The 13,702-nt window shown below is 44.2% G+C and overlaps 1 protein-coding gene across 5 annotated transcripts in view; it reads left to right on the top strand.

The window, feature by feature from the left end:
- The window catches only part of EXO1 (exonuclease 1), a 34,353-nt gene extending 21,092 nt beyond the window's left edge, over positions 1-13,261 (top strand). The window contains exons 10-16 of one of the 5 annotated variants that reach the window (XM_084868863.1): positions 829-1,054; positions 2,550-2,796; positions 3,848-4,180; positions 4,259-4,754; positions 5,170-5,271; positions 8,578-8,783; positions 13,010-13,261. In XM_084868863.1, coding sequence (XP_084724989.1) covers positions 829-1,054; positions 2,550-2,796; positions 3,848-4,180; positions 4,259-4,754; positions 5,170-5,271; positions 8,578-8,783; positions 13,010-13,151 — 1,752 coding nt within the window. In that variant the 3' untranslated portion in view covers positions 13,152-13,261. Of the gene's footprint in view, positions 1-828; positions 1,055-2,549; positions 2,797-3,847; positions 4,755-5,169; positions 5,272-8,577; positions 8,784-13,009 lie in introns of all 5 variants that reach the window. The other 4 variants (XM_084868862.1, XM_084868861.1, XM_084868865.1 and 1 more) reach the window with 4 other exon arrangements.
- Positions 13,262-13,702: the final 441 nt, after the last annotated feature.

The raw sequence follows: 13,702 nt of genomic DNA on the forward strand, positions 1-13,702 counted from the left end.
TAGCCCTTCCCTGTTTTCTTCTACTTTTTCCCAATTCTATCTATCCCTCTTGGTCCACTCTCCCGCCATTCTCTCTTCTCTGTTCATGTTTTCATTCAAACTCTGTTCTCTTCATTCATCTTTATTCTAACCCAATCTCTAGTCGGTGTACCAGCCACACAATCTCTACTTAAATGAGTTCCTGTAACCTGAAATCTATCCACTGCCAAACACAAACTCTTCATCTTCATCAGCTTTCCCTAGTAACATTTCTCTCTCTTTTTTTTTTTTTTTTTTCTTTTTTCTTTTTAGTACTTACTGTATGTAATTTATGTCTGGTTTATTTTCTGATTCTCCCCAAAATAATGTAACCTTCATAAAGGCAGGGTTTTATGAGCTTTCATTGCGAAGTCCTTACAAGGAAGGATTATGTTTTGTTTTCTTCGTACTCCAGACCATTAGCTAGCCTAACCATATTTTATGTGCTTAATAAATGCTTAGTAAAGGACTGATTAATGAGAATGAGCAAGGGTAAAAAGGCCTGGATTGGACTGGGAACTAAGAAGACACTTCTTAACCAGCACGACAGCTCAAAGAAGCAAAAGGACTTAGTCAAACCAGCTAGGGCTATTTTTTTCTAAGGATGAGCTAATAAGGTCACTTAGAAAAGAAAACAAACCTAAGAATACAAGGTACATGGAAGAGAAAGTGTAAGAAATGTCCTTAGAGGACAGATAATTCATCCAAAAGCTCTTTTTATGGATGATTATCTGTTTATAATTTGTGTTGATACAGAGGGAAATCATTTACTATGTTTTTCAAGTAATCTTTTTGCTTTTACTGTTTTAGCCTGCCCTGTCAAGAAGTCGTAGTTGGGATGACAAAACGTCTCAGAAACCATCTAGCGTTGATAGCATTTGGCACAGGAATTACTGCCCTAGACCTGAGCGGGACGCGGTTCCGGGCGCTACGAGACTGAAGGAGAATCCAAGCACTGCAGGCAGGGAGCAGGTGATCAGCACCAGAGGCCTGAATCTGCCGCGGAAGCTGTCCGCGGTGAAGCGGCCAAGAAGCGGTATGTGTTTCGTCTCTGTGAGATGCTAGTCAGCACTGGTCATGTTTAAGAAATCCATCTTTGCCAACCCAAGGTCACTAAGATTTTCTCCTGTTTCTTTTAGAAGTTTTATAGTTATAACTCGTATTTAGGCCTGTGATCCATTTTTAACTGACTTTTCTTATGTGATATGAGGTAACGGGTCAGGTTGTGTTTTTGCCAGTTCAGTCGTCCCAGGGCCATTTGTTAAAAAGTGACCTTTTCCTATTGAATTCCTGGGCACATTTGGTGGCCATCAGTTGGCGTGTGTGTGTGTGTGTGTGTGTGTGTGTGTGTGTGTCTGAAGTGTTATGAAGCATTGATTGATCTCTCTCCCTAACTTCATGTCAGACACACTGTCTTTATCACTATAACTTCACAGTCAATTTCAAAGTCAAGTGGTATAGTCCCTTACTTCTTCTTTGGAAAGTTGTTTTGGCTAACTCTGTGTTGTGCACATTTTCATTTAAATCTTAGAATCAACTTTGTTGTGGTGGTGGGGGTTTTTTGTGTGTTTTTTTTTTTTTTTTATTGATTTCAGAGAGGAAGGGAAAAGGAGAGAGAGATGGAAACATCAATGATGAGAAAGAATCATTGATTGGCTGCCTCCTGCAAGCCCCCTACTGGGGATCGAGCCCACAACCCTGGCATGTGCCCTTGACTGGAATTGAACCCGGGATCCTTCAGTCTGCAGGCTGACACTATATCCACCTAGCCAAACCAGCTAAGACTGTTGTTGTTTTTTAAAAAGCTTGCTGTGATGTTTATTGGGAATTAGTTTAATCTATAGATCAATTTGGGAGGGAATTGACATTGAATTTTCTGATCCATTTATTTAAGTCTTCAGCAGTGCTTTATAATTTTCGCTACCCAGGGCTTGTATATCCCTTAAAGTCATTTTTTTTTTTTTTTACATTCAAAATTAAGCCCTTGGTATAATTAGTATATAGCCTTACAAAATTGATTGTGTCCTGAAATTTTGATTTGGGTAATTTTACATAAAATTATACAAATAATTGACATTAAAGCATTCTAACTTGTGAAATTGTAAAACACAGCCAAGAAAAAAAAAAATTAAGTTATCCTTGGATTTTCTTCTCTGGTGCATAGTTTATTTTATTTTATTTTATTTTAAATATATTTTATTGATTTTTTACAGAGAGGAAGAGAGAGGGATAGAGAGTTAGAAACATCGACGAGAGAGAATCATCGATCAGCTGCCTCTTGCACACCCCCTACTGGGGATGTGCCCTCAACCAGGTACATGCCCTTGCCCGGAATTGAACCTGGGACCTTTCAGTCCCCAGGCCGACGCTCTATCCACTGAGCCAAACCGGTCCCGGCTCTGGTGCATAGTTTAAAAAAAAAAAAAAAAAATTTATCCTTAGGACAAAGGGACATGGACAATGAAACTAAAGCCGAATCTTTAACTGCATGTGGGCAAACATTTATTCACGGGCACTCCGTTTTTATTTAGAGGAGCTGTCAGAAGATGACCTGTTGAGTCAGTATTCTCTGTCGTTTGCAAAGAAGACCAAGGAATACGGCTGCGAAGGCAGTACGCCATCAAACTCTTCCAAAATGCCGCTCCCTGACCCGGTGGGTGGGACTACTATCAAAAAAACCCTAAGCACGCCGCCTACGACAAGAAATAAATTTGCTGCACTTTTGCAGAGGAAAAACCAAGAAAGTGGTGCCGTCGTGGTCCCTGGGACCAGAAGCAGGTATGGCTCCACCTCTGGGATGCTGTGTGTCTGTTGTGTTCCGTTCTGTGCTGCACTGACGTGTGCTTTGATGGTGTTAGGTAAACACCAAATCTAGCTGGGAAAGGTGTAGGACCTGACTTAATGACAGTTTGTTTGTTTGTTTGTTTGTTTGAATATATTGATTTTTTTACAGAAGGGAGAGGGATAGAGAGTTAGAAACATCGATGAGAGAGAAACATCGATCAGCTGCCTCTTGCACAGCCCCGACTGGGGATGTTCCCGCAACCAAGGTACATGCCCCTGACGGGAATCGAACCTGGGACCTTTGAGTCCACAGGCAGACGCTCTATCCACTGAGCCAAACCAATTTCGGCAACGATGACAGTTTTTATTGCCTGAGTTCTGACCTGAATGCACAGCTTTCCCTTGAACTTCTGCTTTTTGTATTAGAAAAACTGTTTTTGGAGGCAGTCTCTACTTTGTTTCTTTAAAAACTAAGTACATTTTCCAAGTATTACTAGAAGTATATTTAAATACTGATGAATATAAGAGCTCTAAGAGCCCAGCCGGGTGTAGCTCAGTGGTTGAACGTCAACCCAGGAACCAAGAGGTCACCGGTTCGATTCCTGATCAGAGCACATGCCCAGGTTGTGGGCTCGATCCATGCAGGAGGCAGCCAATCAATGATTCTCTCTCATCATTAATGTTTCTATCTCTCCCTCTCCCTCTCTCTCTGAAATCAATAATATATATATATATATATATATATATATATATATTTTTTTTTTTTTTATTTATTTTTTTTTTTTTAAAGAGCTCTAATAATTGAGAACTTGATACAATACTATGTGTTGAGTTACAAAAGTGAGAGGTGTAGACTTTATTCTTGAGGAGCTTCTAGTATAGTTGGAAAAATAGGTCCATAAACAAAATCTTCTCAGCCCATGTGGTAAGTGCAGTGATAGAGGTGTGCATAAAATTATTTATGAGATTTTATTTTAAAAAGAAACTGGGCCATATTCTGAATCTTATTTAAAATATGCATTCTATCCATTGTTTTTCCTGTTAGGTTTTTTTGCAATTCTCTGGATTCTATGGACTGTGTATCAAAGAAAGCAAGTCCCCAACCTCCAGATGAAACTGCTGACACAGATAAAGAGAACAATCTCAATGAATCAGATTGTCTAGATGATAAAGTGGTTGATCTGAATCAATCAGATTGTCTAGAGACCAAGAAGCTGGTTGATCTGAATCAATCAGATTGTCTAGAGAGCGAAAAGCTGGTTGATCTCAATGAGTCAGACTGTCTAGATGATAAAGTGGTTGATCTGAATCAATCAGATTGTCTAGAGACCAAGAAGCTGGTTGATCTGAATCAATCAGATTGTCTAGAGAGCAAGAAGCTGGTTGATCTAAATGAGTCAGATTGTCTAGATAAAGTGGCTGATCTGAATCAATCAGACTGTCTAGAGACCAAGAGGCTGGTTGATCTAAATGAGTCAGGTTGTCTAGAGAGCGAAAAGCTGGTTGAACTAAATGAATCAGATTGTGCAGAGAGCAACGTAGCACCCAACCCACGTGATCAGACTCCGGAGGGCGGAGCTGTGGTCGCTGGTGAAGAGCCTCAGTCCTTTAAGACCACCGGATTCACAAGGACCATCTCCCCACCCCCTCTGGGGGCGCTGAGAAGCTGTTTCAGCTGGTCTGGAAGTCTTGGAGGTTTTTCAAGGACTCCGAGCCCCTCTCCGAGGACAGCATTACAGCAGTTCCGGAGAAATGGGGACTCCCCCAGCTCCCTGCCCGAGAGGAGGGTGTCCGATGCGTCTCAGGCCAAGAGTGAGGAGTCAGGAGATGAAGCGCATCCTGTACATGAACTGAGCTGGTCCTCGCGGTCTCAGGGGAGTGCGGAGTTATCCCCTCACAGCTTAAGTGCGTCCACGCTCCCTCTGCTTTCCTCTAAGGATTCCAGCCCAGAGGTAAGTCCCACGAAACCTTTGTTTCCAAATGTATACGTAAAACAAAATAGGGCGATTATCCTACAAGTGAGAAAAGTTTGCCCACGTGATGGGAATAATTGGCGGTCTTAGCTTTTAGTTCTAGATATTACCGTGTAGACAATTTACATCTCACTCACCTGAAGAACTTCTCCCTGTCTTCCTATTTTAAACTGAAACTGGCAACCTCATTCTCTCCATGTTAGGTCCTTTTTTTTTTTACTCTGCCCCTAGCTTCTTACACTTTCTTTTCTGGGGGGGGGGACAAAATGTTACATCTATACTGATTTTCTCATTTTGTTTTATGTTTTGTTGAATTTTGGTTAGTTGCCATATATACATTCCATAGTGAAAACCTAATTTTATTTTATTTTATTTTTTGATCTGGGGGATCTAGGAATCTGATTGCAATTTTAAGTCACTTGGTAATCAAGGTAATCAGAAACCCACGCTACAGGTCTCTCACTTTTCAAAAAAAGACACGCCTCTGAGAAACAAGGTAAAACATTTATTTCATGTCACATGTCAGAAAATGAGAAACATAAACACAGTTAAAAATGTTAAATGCCTATAATTTTATTTACACAAAAATGTCTACTTTCAAACAAACCTTCCGGGATCCTGTGTGTGCCTGATGGTAGGCGTTCCGGTTGTGTTTGCTTGTGGTATCAGGGTCTTTTTCCCACGTGCTCACTTAGCATCTATCTGTGATGACTCCACAGTCGCCTGCCTTTTCACGGTGCAGGTACGTTCTGAGAAATGCGTCATTTTTGTGAAAGTCTAGTGAGATGTATAAGCAGATACTTATGAGAGACTGAATTGCCCTGCCATTTCTGGAAAGCCATTTGAGGGAGTTCAAGTGATTTAACCCGGTAAGTGCATTCTGGAACTTGAACCTAAGGAAATAGAAACTGGTTTGGCTCAGTGGTAGAGCGTCAGTCTGCGGACTGAAAGGTCCTGGGTTTGATTCCGGTCAGGGGCATGTACGTTGGTTGCGGGCACATCCCCGGTAGGGGGTGTGCAAGAGGCAGCTGGTCGATGTTTCTCTCTCATCGACGTTTCTAGCTCTCTATCTCTCTCCCTTCCTCTCTGTAAAAAATAAGATATATTAAAAAAAAATAAATTTCGTCATTAAAAAAACACATTTACTTGTGTATTGGGTACAGTAGTAAAAATTGGAGCTAAAAGACAAATTATTAAATACATTCTTGGTTTTAGTCTTAGCTGGTAGGAATAAAGAGGGATTTCTTTGTTGTTTTCCATGTTTTTCTGTAGTGACATATTTACTTTTTAAAGGATATACACTTTAAATATTTCAACAGTCTTCATATCCATCTGAAAGATTTCCATCTCATACTATAGCAAATACAATACTTTTTAACATCGTTGAATAAGAGAGGCTTTTCAGTCATATCCTGCCTTTGAAAAGGAAAAAGTATGTCATTAACATGGTGTTTTTGTTTGCTTTATAATACCTAAAAATATTCATGCGCACGTGTATGTTTATATAATTATAGTTAAAAAGTCTGGAAATAAATACCAAAACTGTTTGCAGTAACTGACAGGACTAGAAATGTAGAAAGTACTTTCCCCAAAGGAGTTATGTCCGACGTTAAACCATCTTTTGTTGTTGTTCTCTGTCAGAGATTCTCGCTGTCGGGGTTTTAACTGTCACTCCTGGTTCACTCCGCTGCACCTTCCCTCTCAGTCCAGTTTCATCATCTTATAACTAAGCAGTGCATCTCAGAATAAAATCCTATTTTTCTCATTTGGTTTCAAAATCTTAGAGTTGTCCTTTTTTTAAAAAAAAAATGTTTTTGATTTTTGATTTTTTTTTTTTTTCTTTTTTTTTTTCAGAGAGGAAGAGAGAAGGAGAGATAGAAACATTCATGATGAGAGAGAATAATTGATCGGCTGCCTCCTGCACGCCCGCCACTGGGTATCGAACCCACAACCTGGGCATGTGCTCTTGACTGGAATGGAACCTGGGACCCTTCAGTCTGCAGGCCGACGCTCTATCCCCTGAGCCAAACCGGCCAGGGCTGTCCTTTTCTTTTCTTTTTATGTATTTCATTTATTTATTTTTTCAGAGAGGAAGGGAGAGGGATAGAGAGTTAGAAACATCGATGCCAGCTCAATCCGTCTTCAGCAGGCGATGAAGGAAACAACTAAACCTGATCCTTTCCAAGTGGCGACATTTCTTTGTCCTGTGTCTTGCTCTCTCATCCCTCCCCCGGGATTTCCCCTTCAGCTGTGAATCTTTTCCTTCTTTGTACACCGTCTGCCGGCTTCATCGGTTCTCTCTCCTCCTCACTTCTGTCTCCCTGTTGCTATCCCGAAAAACACCACTTCAATGGCCCTGTGTTTCACCCAACTAAAACCAACCCTTTGGTGTAAATAACCTGTCAGCAGAGACCTGCTTGAGTAAATTGTGGCACATTTAGACAATGGAGGACCAGGCAACCTATTCAAAACTAAAGTAAGTTTTATGTGTGAAGCGGGAAAATCTCCAAGGTACATTATTAAGTAAAATCAAGATATATTAAGTGAGAAAAACAAAGTACACGATAGTTGTATTATGCTGCCGTGTGTGTGTGTGTGTGTGTGTGTGTGTGTGTGTGTGTACGTGTGTACAGGAGTCCCCTTATCTACGATTTTGCTTTCTGCTGTTTTGGTTACTCATGGTCAACTACAGTCTGAAAATATTAAATGGAAAATGACAGAAATGAATAGCTCATAAATGTTAAGTTGCAGGCCATGTTCCATTTCATGTCTCCATCCCGCCTGGGGTGTTAATTCTCTGTCCAGTATATTCACGCTGTAACCCCACCCACCCATTGGGTGCTTAGCAGCCACATGTTATGGGACCAGCTGCCTGTCAGCTCAGTGACTGGGTTCAAGTCGCCCTGGTTTTACTTAATGTCCCCCCAGTGCGGCAGTGGTGACACCGCCGTGGAATTGCTACTCCCGCGATCCAGATCGCCGAGAGAAGCTGTGACGTGAAGCAGTGAATGTTCCCGGCTCAGATAGGAAAGAGAGCAGTGTCTGCGGAGGGTGCTCAGATCCATGAGAAAAGAGAATGTTCTGTTTTGAGGAAGGAAAAGAATTTGTGGGGGGGAAAAAAAAAAGAATTTGTGCTTGTTTATCGTCACACCTCAAACTGCACAAGTGACAGCTGCAGGCAGCGTCAGGGCTTCGTGTGGATGGGAAAGGTGTAGAGCTTTATCATAGGGGTGTGTGTGTGTGTGTGAGAGAGAGAGAGAGAGAGAGTGAGAGAAGCAGCATTGCACTTATAGTTAGGTGCTGTCCACAACTGCAGGCATCCACTGGGGTCTTTTTTTAATGATTGATTTTTTTTACAGAGAGGAAGGGAGAGGGATAGAGAGATACATCGATGAGAGAGAAACACTGATCAGCTGCCTCCTGCACACTCCCTACCGGGGATGTGCCCACAATCAAGGTACATGCCCTTGACCGGAATCGAACCTGGGACCTTTCATTCCACAGAGCCAAACCGGTCAGGGCCACTGGGGGGTCTTGAAACAGATCCCCACAAATAATGGGGGGTAGGAAATGACTGTAAAAGGATTCAGACAGCGATGAAGGAGTAAGGCAGAGGCTCACTTAATTCTTAAGTGCCAGGTGCTACGTGTATTAACGGTTAAAATTAATTTCTGTAGTATTGTAAATGGCACATTTTTACATATTGCCTGTTATTTTTCTGTTCTGGGGTATAAAGGACAGCTTGACATTAACTAAAGGAGTTGCTTTAACAAGAGTACTAAAGCCGGCATTTATTCTCCAGGTCCCTGGGCTGTATAAGTCTAGTTCTCTGGACAGTCTCTCTACCACCAAGATCAAGCCTCTGGTGCCGGCCAGGGTCAGTGGGCTGAGCAGGCGGCCAGCGAAAGCCCAGAAGAGGAAGCATCACAGCGCCCATCACAACGCCGAGAACAGGCCGGGGATGCAGACCAAGATCAATGAGCTCTGGAAGAACTTCGGATTTAGAAAGTGAGTTGTCCTGTTTCTTTAATTTCAATCTTCCTCTCAAGTCTTTGTTCCCTTATGAATCAATTTTTCTCTTACCTATTTTCTTTAGCTGAGTCTATAACTTAACTGCAATTTCTGTGCCTTCTTTTAGTGAAAAGATGGCAAACTGATAAAAAAAACACACAAAAAACAAAAACAAAAAACAACACCACCCAGTTCTCGGTCTGCTCTGGGGGTCTCTCTTGTTAAGCAAATCACATGACTCTTCCTGGCCTGAGTGTCTCAGCTTTCTTTCCTTCTCTCTCAGGATTGTAATGAGAACAAGGTTAAGACATGGGGTTTGGGAAGGTAATTGTGCTTCTGGATATAATGCACTGTTGTTTCCTTAAGTTATCACATCTAAAATGGGAGGCGTTAGCTGCAGCCAGTTTGGCTCAGTGGATAGAGCACCAGCCTGTGGACTGAAGGGTCCCGGGTTCGATTCCAGTCAGGGGCACATACCTTGGTTACAGGCTCCTCCCCAGCTGGGCCCTGGGCAGCGCATGCAGGAGGCATCCGATTGATGTGTCTCTCCCGCTCTCTTTAATAAAAAATAATTTTTAAATGGGAGGAATTACTGAGTTTATAAGATGAATTGGCCAGATTTCTAAATGTATGTGGCAAACATGGATTTCAATGAGTTGCCCCTGTATAGATCTACAATAATACTTCTGTTAGACTACAAGATTAACTGCAGAGTAACATTGATTTATAACTCTTATTTTCTTTTTAAATCTTTTATTATTGAGAGTATTACGGATGCCCCCCCCCCCCCCCTTTTTCCCCAATTGCCTCCTCCACGCCTTTATCACCCCACTGTCCGTGTTTAAAGTAAGATCTTCGGTTATCTCTTCCACACCCACTCCCCCTTCCCGCTGAGAGTCATCGGTCCACTCCATGCTTCTCTGCCTCTGATTACATTTTATTCACTAGGTTTCCTACTCATTTTGATTTTTAGATTAATATATGAAAAATAGATACCTTTTGCTTCCTGCTCCCTTGCCCTCCTTCCTCCCCCGGAATTTGGCTGCTTCCCCATGTTTGTTGTTGTGTCTCCCAGAAGTGGTAGCAGGTCCTATGGCTCAGCCTCCGCAGTCACCTGAGCTGGGGCGCCCCTGTGTGCGCACAGCCTTGTAGTGGAGCCTCGATTGCTGTTGGCGTCACTGGGAGGAGTTGACCCCCGGCCAGGCTGTGAGGAGCAGCTGCAGCTACATGGAGAGCTGCTGGGCAGGAACCCCTGTGCAGTAGCACTTGCTTCAGTGCTCACCGAGTCTGCCTCCTGAGTGTGGCGCATGTGGGTGTGTAATCTGTGGTCTGAAGCTGGGTGCACTGGCTCTACGGCCTCCAGGGATGTGCAAGGTCCGCCACTGCCCGGGGCCACCCAGCAGGGACTACTGAGATCTCCTGTTTGCATTGGGCTCAGATGCCCAGGCCCAGCTGTGGAACAAGGCCAGCTGGTGCTGGGGCCTTTTTTTTTTTAATCTATTGATTTTGTAGAGAGAGGAAGGGAGAGGGACAGAGAGTTAGAAACATCGATCAGCTGCCTCCCGCAAACATCCTACTGTGTATGTGCCGGCAACCCAGGTACATGCCCTTGACCTGAATCGAACCTGGGACCCTTCAGTCCCCAGGCCGACCTTGTATCCACTGAGCCAAACCAGCTAGGGGCGGGTCTTGGGCCTTTTGTTGATAGGTTTGACACCAACTGCTGCTTGTTTGAGAGATTTGTTTGATTTTAGTGAAGTCTGAGCCAGGACAGGCCATGCATTTGGAAAAGCAGCTACAGCCAGCTTGGGTGGGTTGGGGGCTCACGGAATCCCCAAGGCAGAGCAAACAGTGCTGATTGAGCCTCAGACATGGCTGCCGGTCACCCTGTGACCGGAGGTCCCAGCACTGGAACGGGCCACTGTGGACACCCCTGTCTGGGAGAGAGCCGCCCCCAAGTTCCCAAGCGCTGGAGCCTGGAGGAAGGGGGACCCTGTAAGTGTGCACATGGGCCCTTTAAGGGGAACAGCTGGGACCCCAGCAGTCTCGTCACTGAGCCACATCCCCTGCTTCTTACAGCCTGTGGTTGCCTGGACCTCTCTCCCCACCTCTGGGACCCTAGGCCGGGACACCTCTGCAGAGACGTCTGCCTCCCAATTAGAAACACACACAACGCCCACGTGGCTGTGGGACCAGCCTGGTCGCCCTCCTACCAGTCTGTGTGCTCTCTCCGTCTCTCCGGCTGCAGGGCTTCTGTGCAGCCAGCGTTCGGGCAGTTCTGCGTGATGGTTCTCACTGTGGTTGTCATTCTGACGTGGCTGCGGGAGGCTGGAGTACAGGCATGTACCGGTGCGGCCATCTTGGCTCGCTCTTCATTTGTTTTCTTGTTCTTAAAGCAAATGTGCTAAAAAGAAATGAAAAACAAAGATTACCCAGGTGCCATAGGATTCAGCCTTACCTAACAGAGATGTTGTCACCAGGTGAAACGGTGTGGATGGGAACACTTAGTAAAAACACTGCCCAGTGCTTGCTTACAATTTACATTGGGTGAAGTCTAGGATTAAACCACATTGCATGAGTTCTCAAACACCTGTCTTCAGGAACCCTTTATACTTTTAAAAGTTGAGGGCCCCAAATTATTAGTTACACCTGTCAACATTTAACCTTTTAGAAATTAAAATAGACACTTAACTATAAACTTATTAAGTGTTTAGAATCACTAGCATAGTTCTACAAAAAAAAAAAAAAAAAAAAAAAAACACTACACATTTGCAAGTCTTCATTGCTTAGTTCAGTGTTTCCCAAACTTTTGACACATGGTTACCCCTTCTCTAATTTTCGTAATGCTGGGTACCCCTCGTACTCATGAGAACGTAGAATTAGGCGCAGCTAAGCACAGTGCAATGCATATCCCCACCAAACTCCTCCCGTACCCCTGGTGGGGACACACACTTTGGGAAACGCTGAACTAGTTTAATGGAATCAGCTGGGTTCTTGCACCTGTCCTGTGTTTGATCTGTTGTGGTATGTTGTCTTGGTTGAAGTATCTGAAGAAAACCTGGCCCCACCAGGTTTTTCGGTTTGTGTGTTTTTTGTTTGAAAATTGGTATTTTAATAGCCTCTTTATTTAATTGTAAATCTTTTCTGACATCACATAAAGTCAACAAGCAGTAGTTACTGTGAGGCCGAGCATGAAACCCTGACAGTGAACTTCCCGCATCCCACTGACCTGACCAGACCCGTGTTGCTCTTTGAGAGCATCTTGCTCTTGTGCCTGACAGCGCCAGCTGGTCACTTCTAGGCTGTGCCTGGAGGTGGAGAACACAAAAAATGGGGGTAAGAGTTAGGGCTAGAACATTTGTTCCTGCCTCACATTGGTTCTTAGCAAGATTTGAAGAGGTGCCAAGTAGAAAAGAACTCGTTTCTCTATTGCAGTGGTTCTCAACCTTGCTAATTCCGTGACCCTTAGTTCCTCATGCTGTGGTGACCCCCGACCATACAATTATTTTCGTTGCACTGGAACCGGTTTGGCTCAGTGGATAGAGCGGCAGCCTGCGGACTGGAAAGCCTGGGTTTGATTCCGGTCAAGGGCATGTACCTTGGTTGCGGGCACATCCCCGGTGGGGGGCGTGCAGGAGGTAGCTGGTCGATGTTTCTCTCTCATCGATGTTTCTAGCTCTCTATCCCTCTCTGTAAAAAAATCAATAAAATATATTTAAAAATTTATTTTCGTTGCTACTTCATAACTGTAATTTTGCTACTATTATGAATTGTAATGTAAATATCTGTGTTTTCCGATGGTCTTGGGCGACCCTGCTAGCGGTTCTCAACCTGTGGGTCAAGACAAGAGATGCTGTAGAGCCTGAGACAATTGGAAAACACTGATATTTAATTATGATTCATAACAGTAGCAGAATTAGCTATGGAGTAGCCACGAAAATAATGTTATGGTTGGGGGTCAACATGAGGAACTGAATTAAAGGGTCGCAGCATTAGACTCATTGGACTCTATTGGACTCATTCTGCCTCAGCTCGCGTGTCTTTACCAGGGAGCCACGCCTCCGGCCACTGAAGCAGCTGCCATTGGAGGGAGGCCCTCGAAGAGCCCGGATGTGCACAGCCACACTACAGGGCCGTGTCCTCTCTCTCTGGCCGTTATTCTGTCCCGGGAGAGCATCCTCTAGGAGCCTCTGAAGTTCATGGCGTTCTGTTGTGTTTTGCAGAGATTCTGAGAAGCTTCCGTCCTGTAAGAAGCCAGATCCCCTGTCTCCGGTCAAGGATAACATCCAGCTCACTCCGGAGACGGAAGAGGACATCTTCCACAAGCCGGAGTGTGCGCGTGTGCAGAGAGCGATTTTCCACTGAGCTCTCCGTCTGGGACGCCCTCTGGCCGGGAGGGGTCACGGGCCGGGGTGACCAATTCTGTCCTCAGAGTCCCGCCACGCTTTTTAAATAAGAGGACATTTTGTATATGAACTCTGTGATTGCTTTTTACGTTTGCATAAGCAGCTAACGAGGGAAGTTATTTTTAGCAGTTTTGGAAGTTTTAATGTTATTTGGGCAGGCCCGCTAGAATTTATAAAAATTGACTCGTAAGGATTTCTGTTGCATTGTGAGCATCAGGATGGCAGGTGGAAAACCGCGTTTCTGTAAATCATTTTATCCTGGAGGAAATAGCTGTATCCCTCCAAGCTCTGCAGTTTTCCACGTGTCCCTCTCTGCCTTTCGGGGGTGGGAGGGAAATAAATCTGCTGGGAGGGGGGTTGGAAGGCGTGCACGTGGCTGCACAGCGGGCCAGGCTTTCCTACCCCTGAGGGGTTGGGTTGGGATGCACATTTGACAGCGGAAGGAACTACTACTTACATCACTAATATTCTTAACCCTTTGCACTCCGCTGTCCCCTCTCAGGGGACATC

The sequence above is a fragment of the Pipistrellus hanaki genome, assembly GCF_964339955.1.
Source record: "Pipistrellus hanaki genome assembly, chromosome: 20".
Taxonomy (NCBI): Eukaryota; Metazoa; Chordata; class Mammalia; order Chiroptera; family Vespertilionidae; genus Pipistrellus; species Pipistrellus hanaki.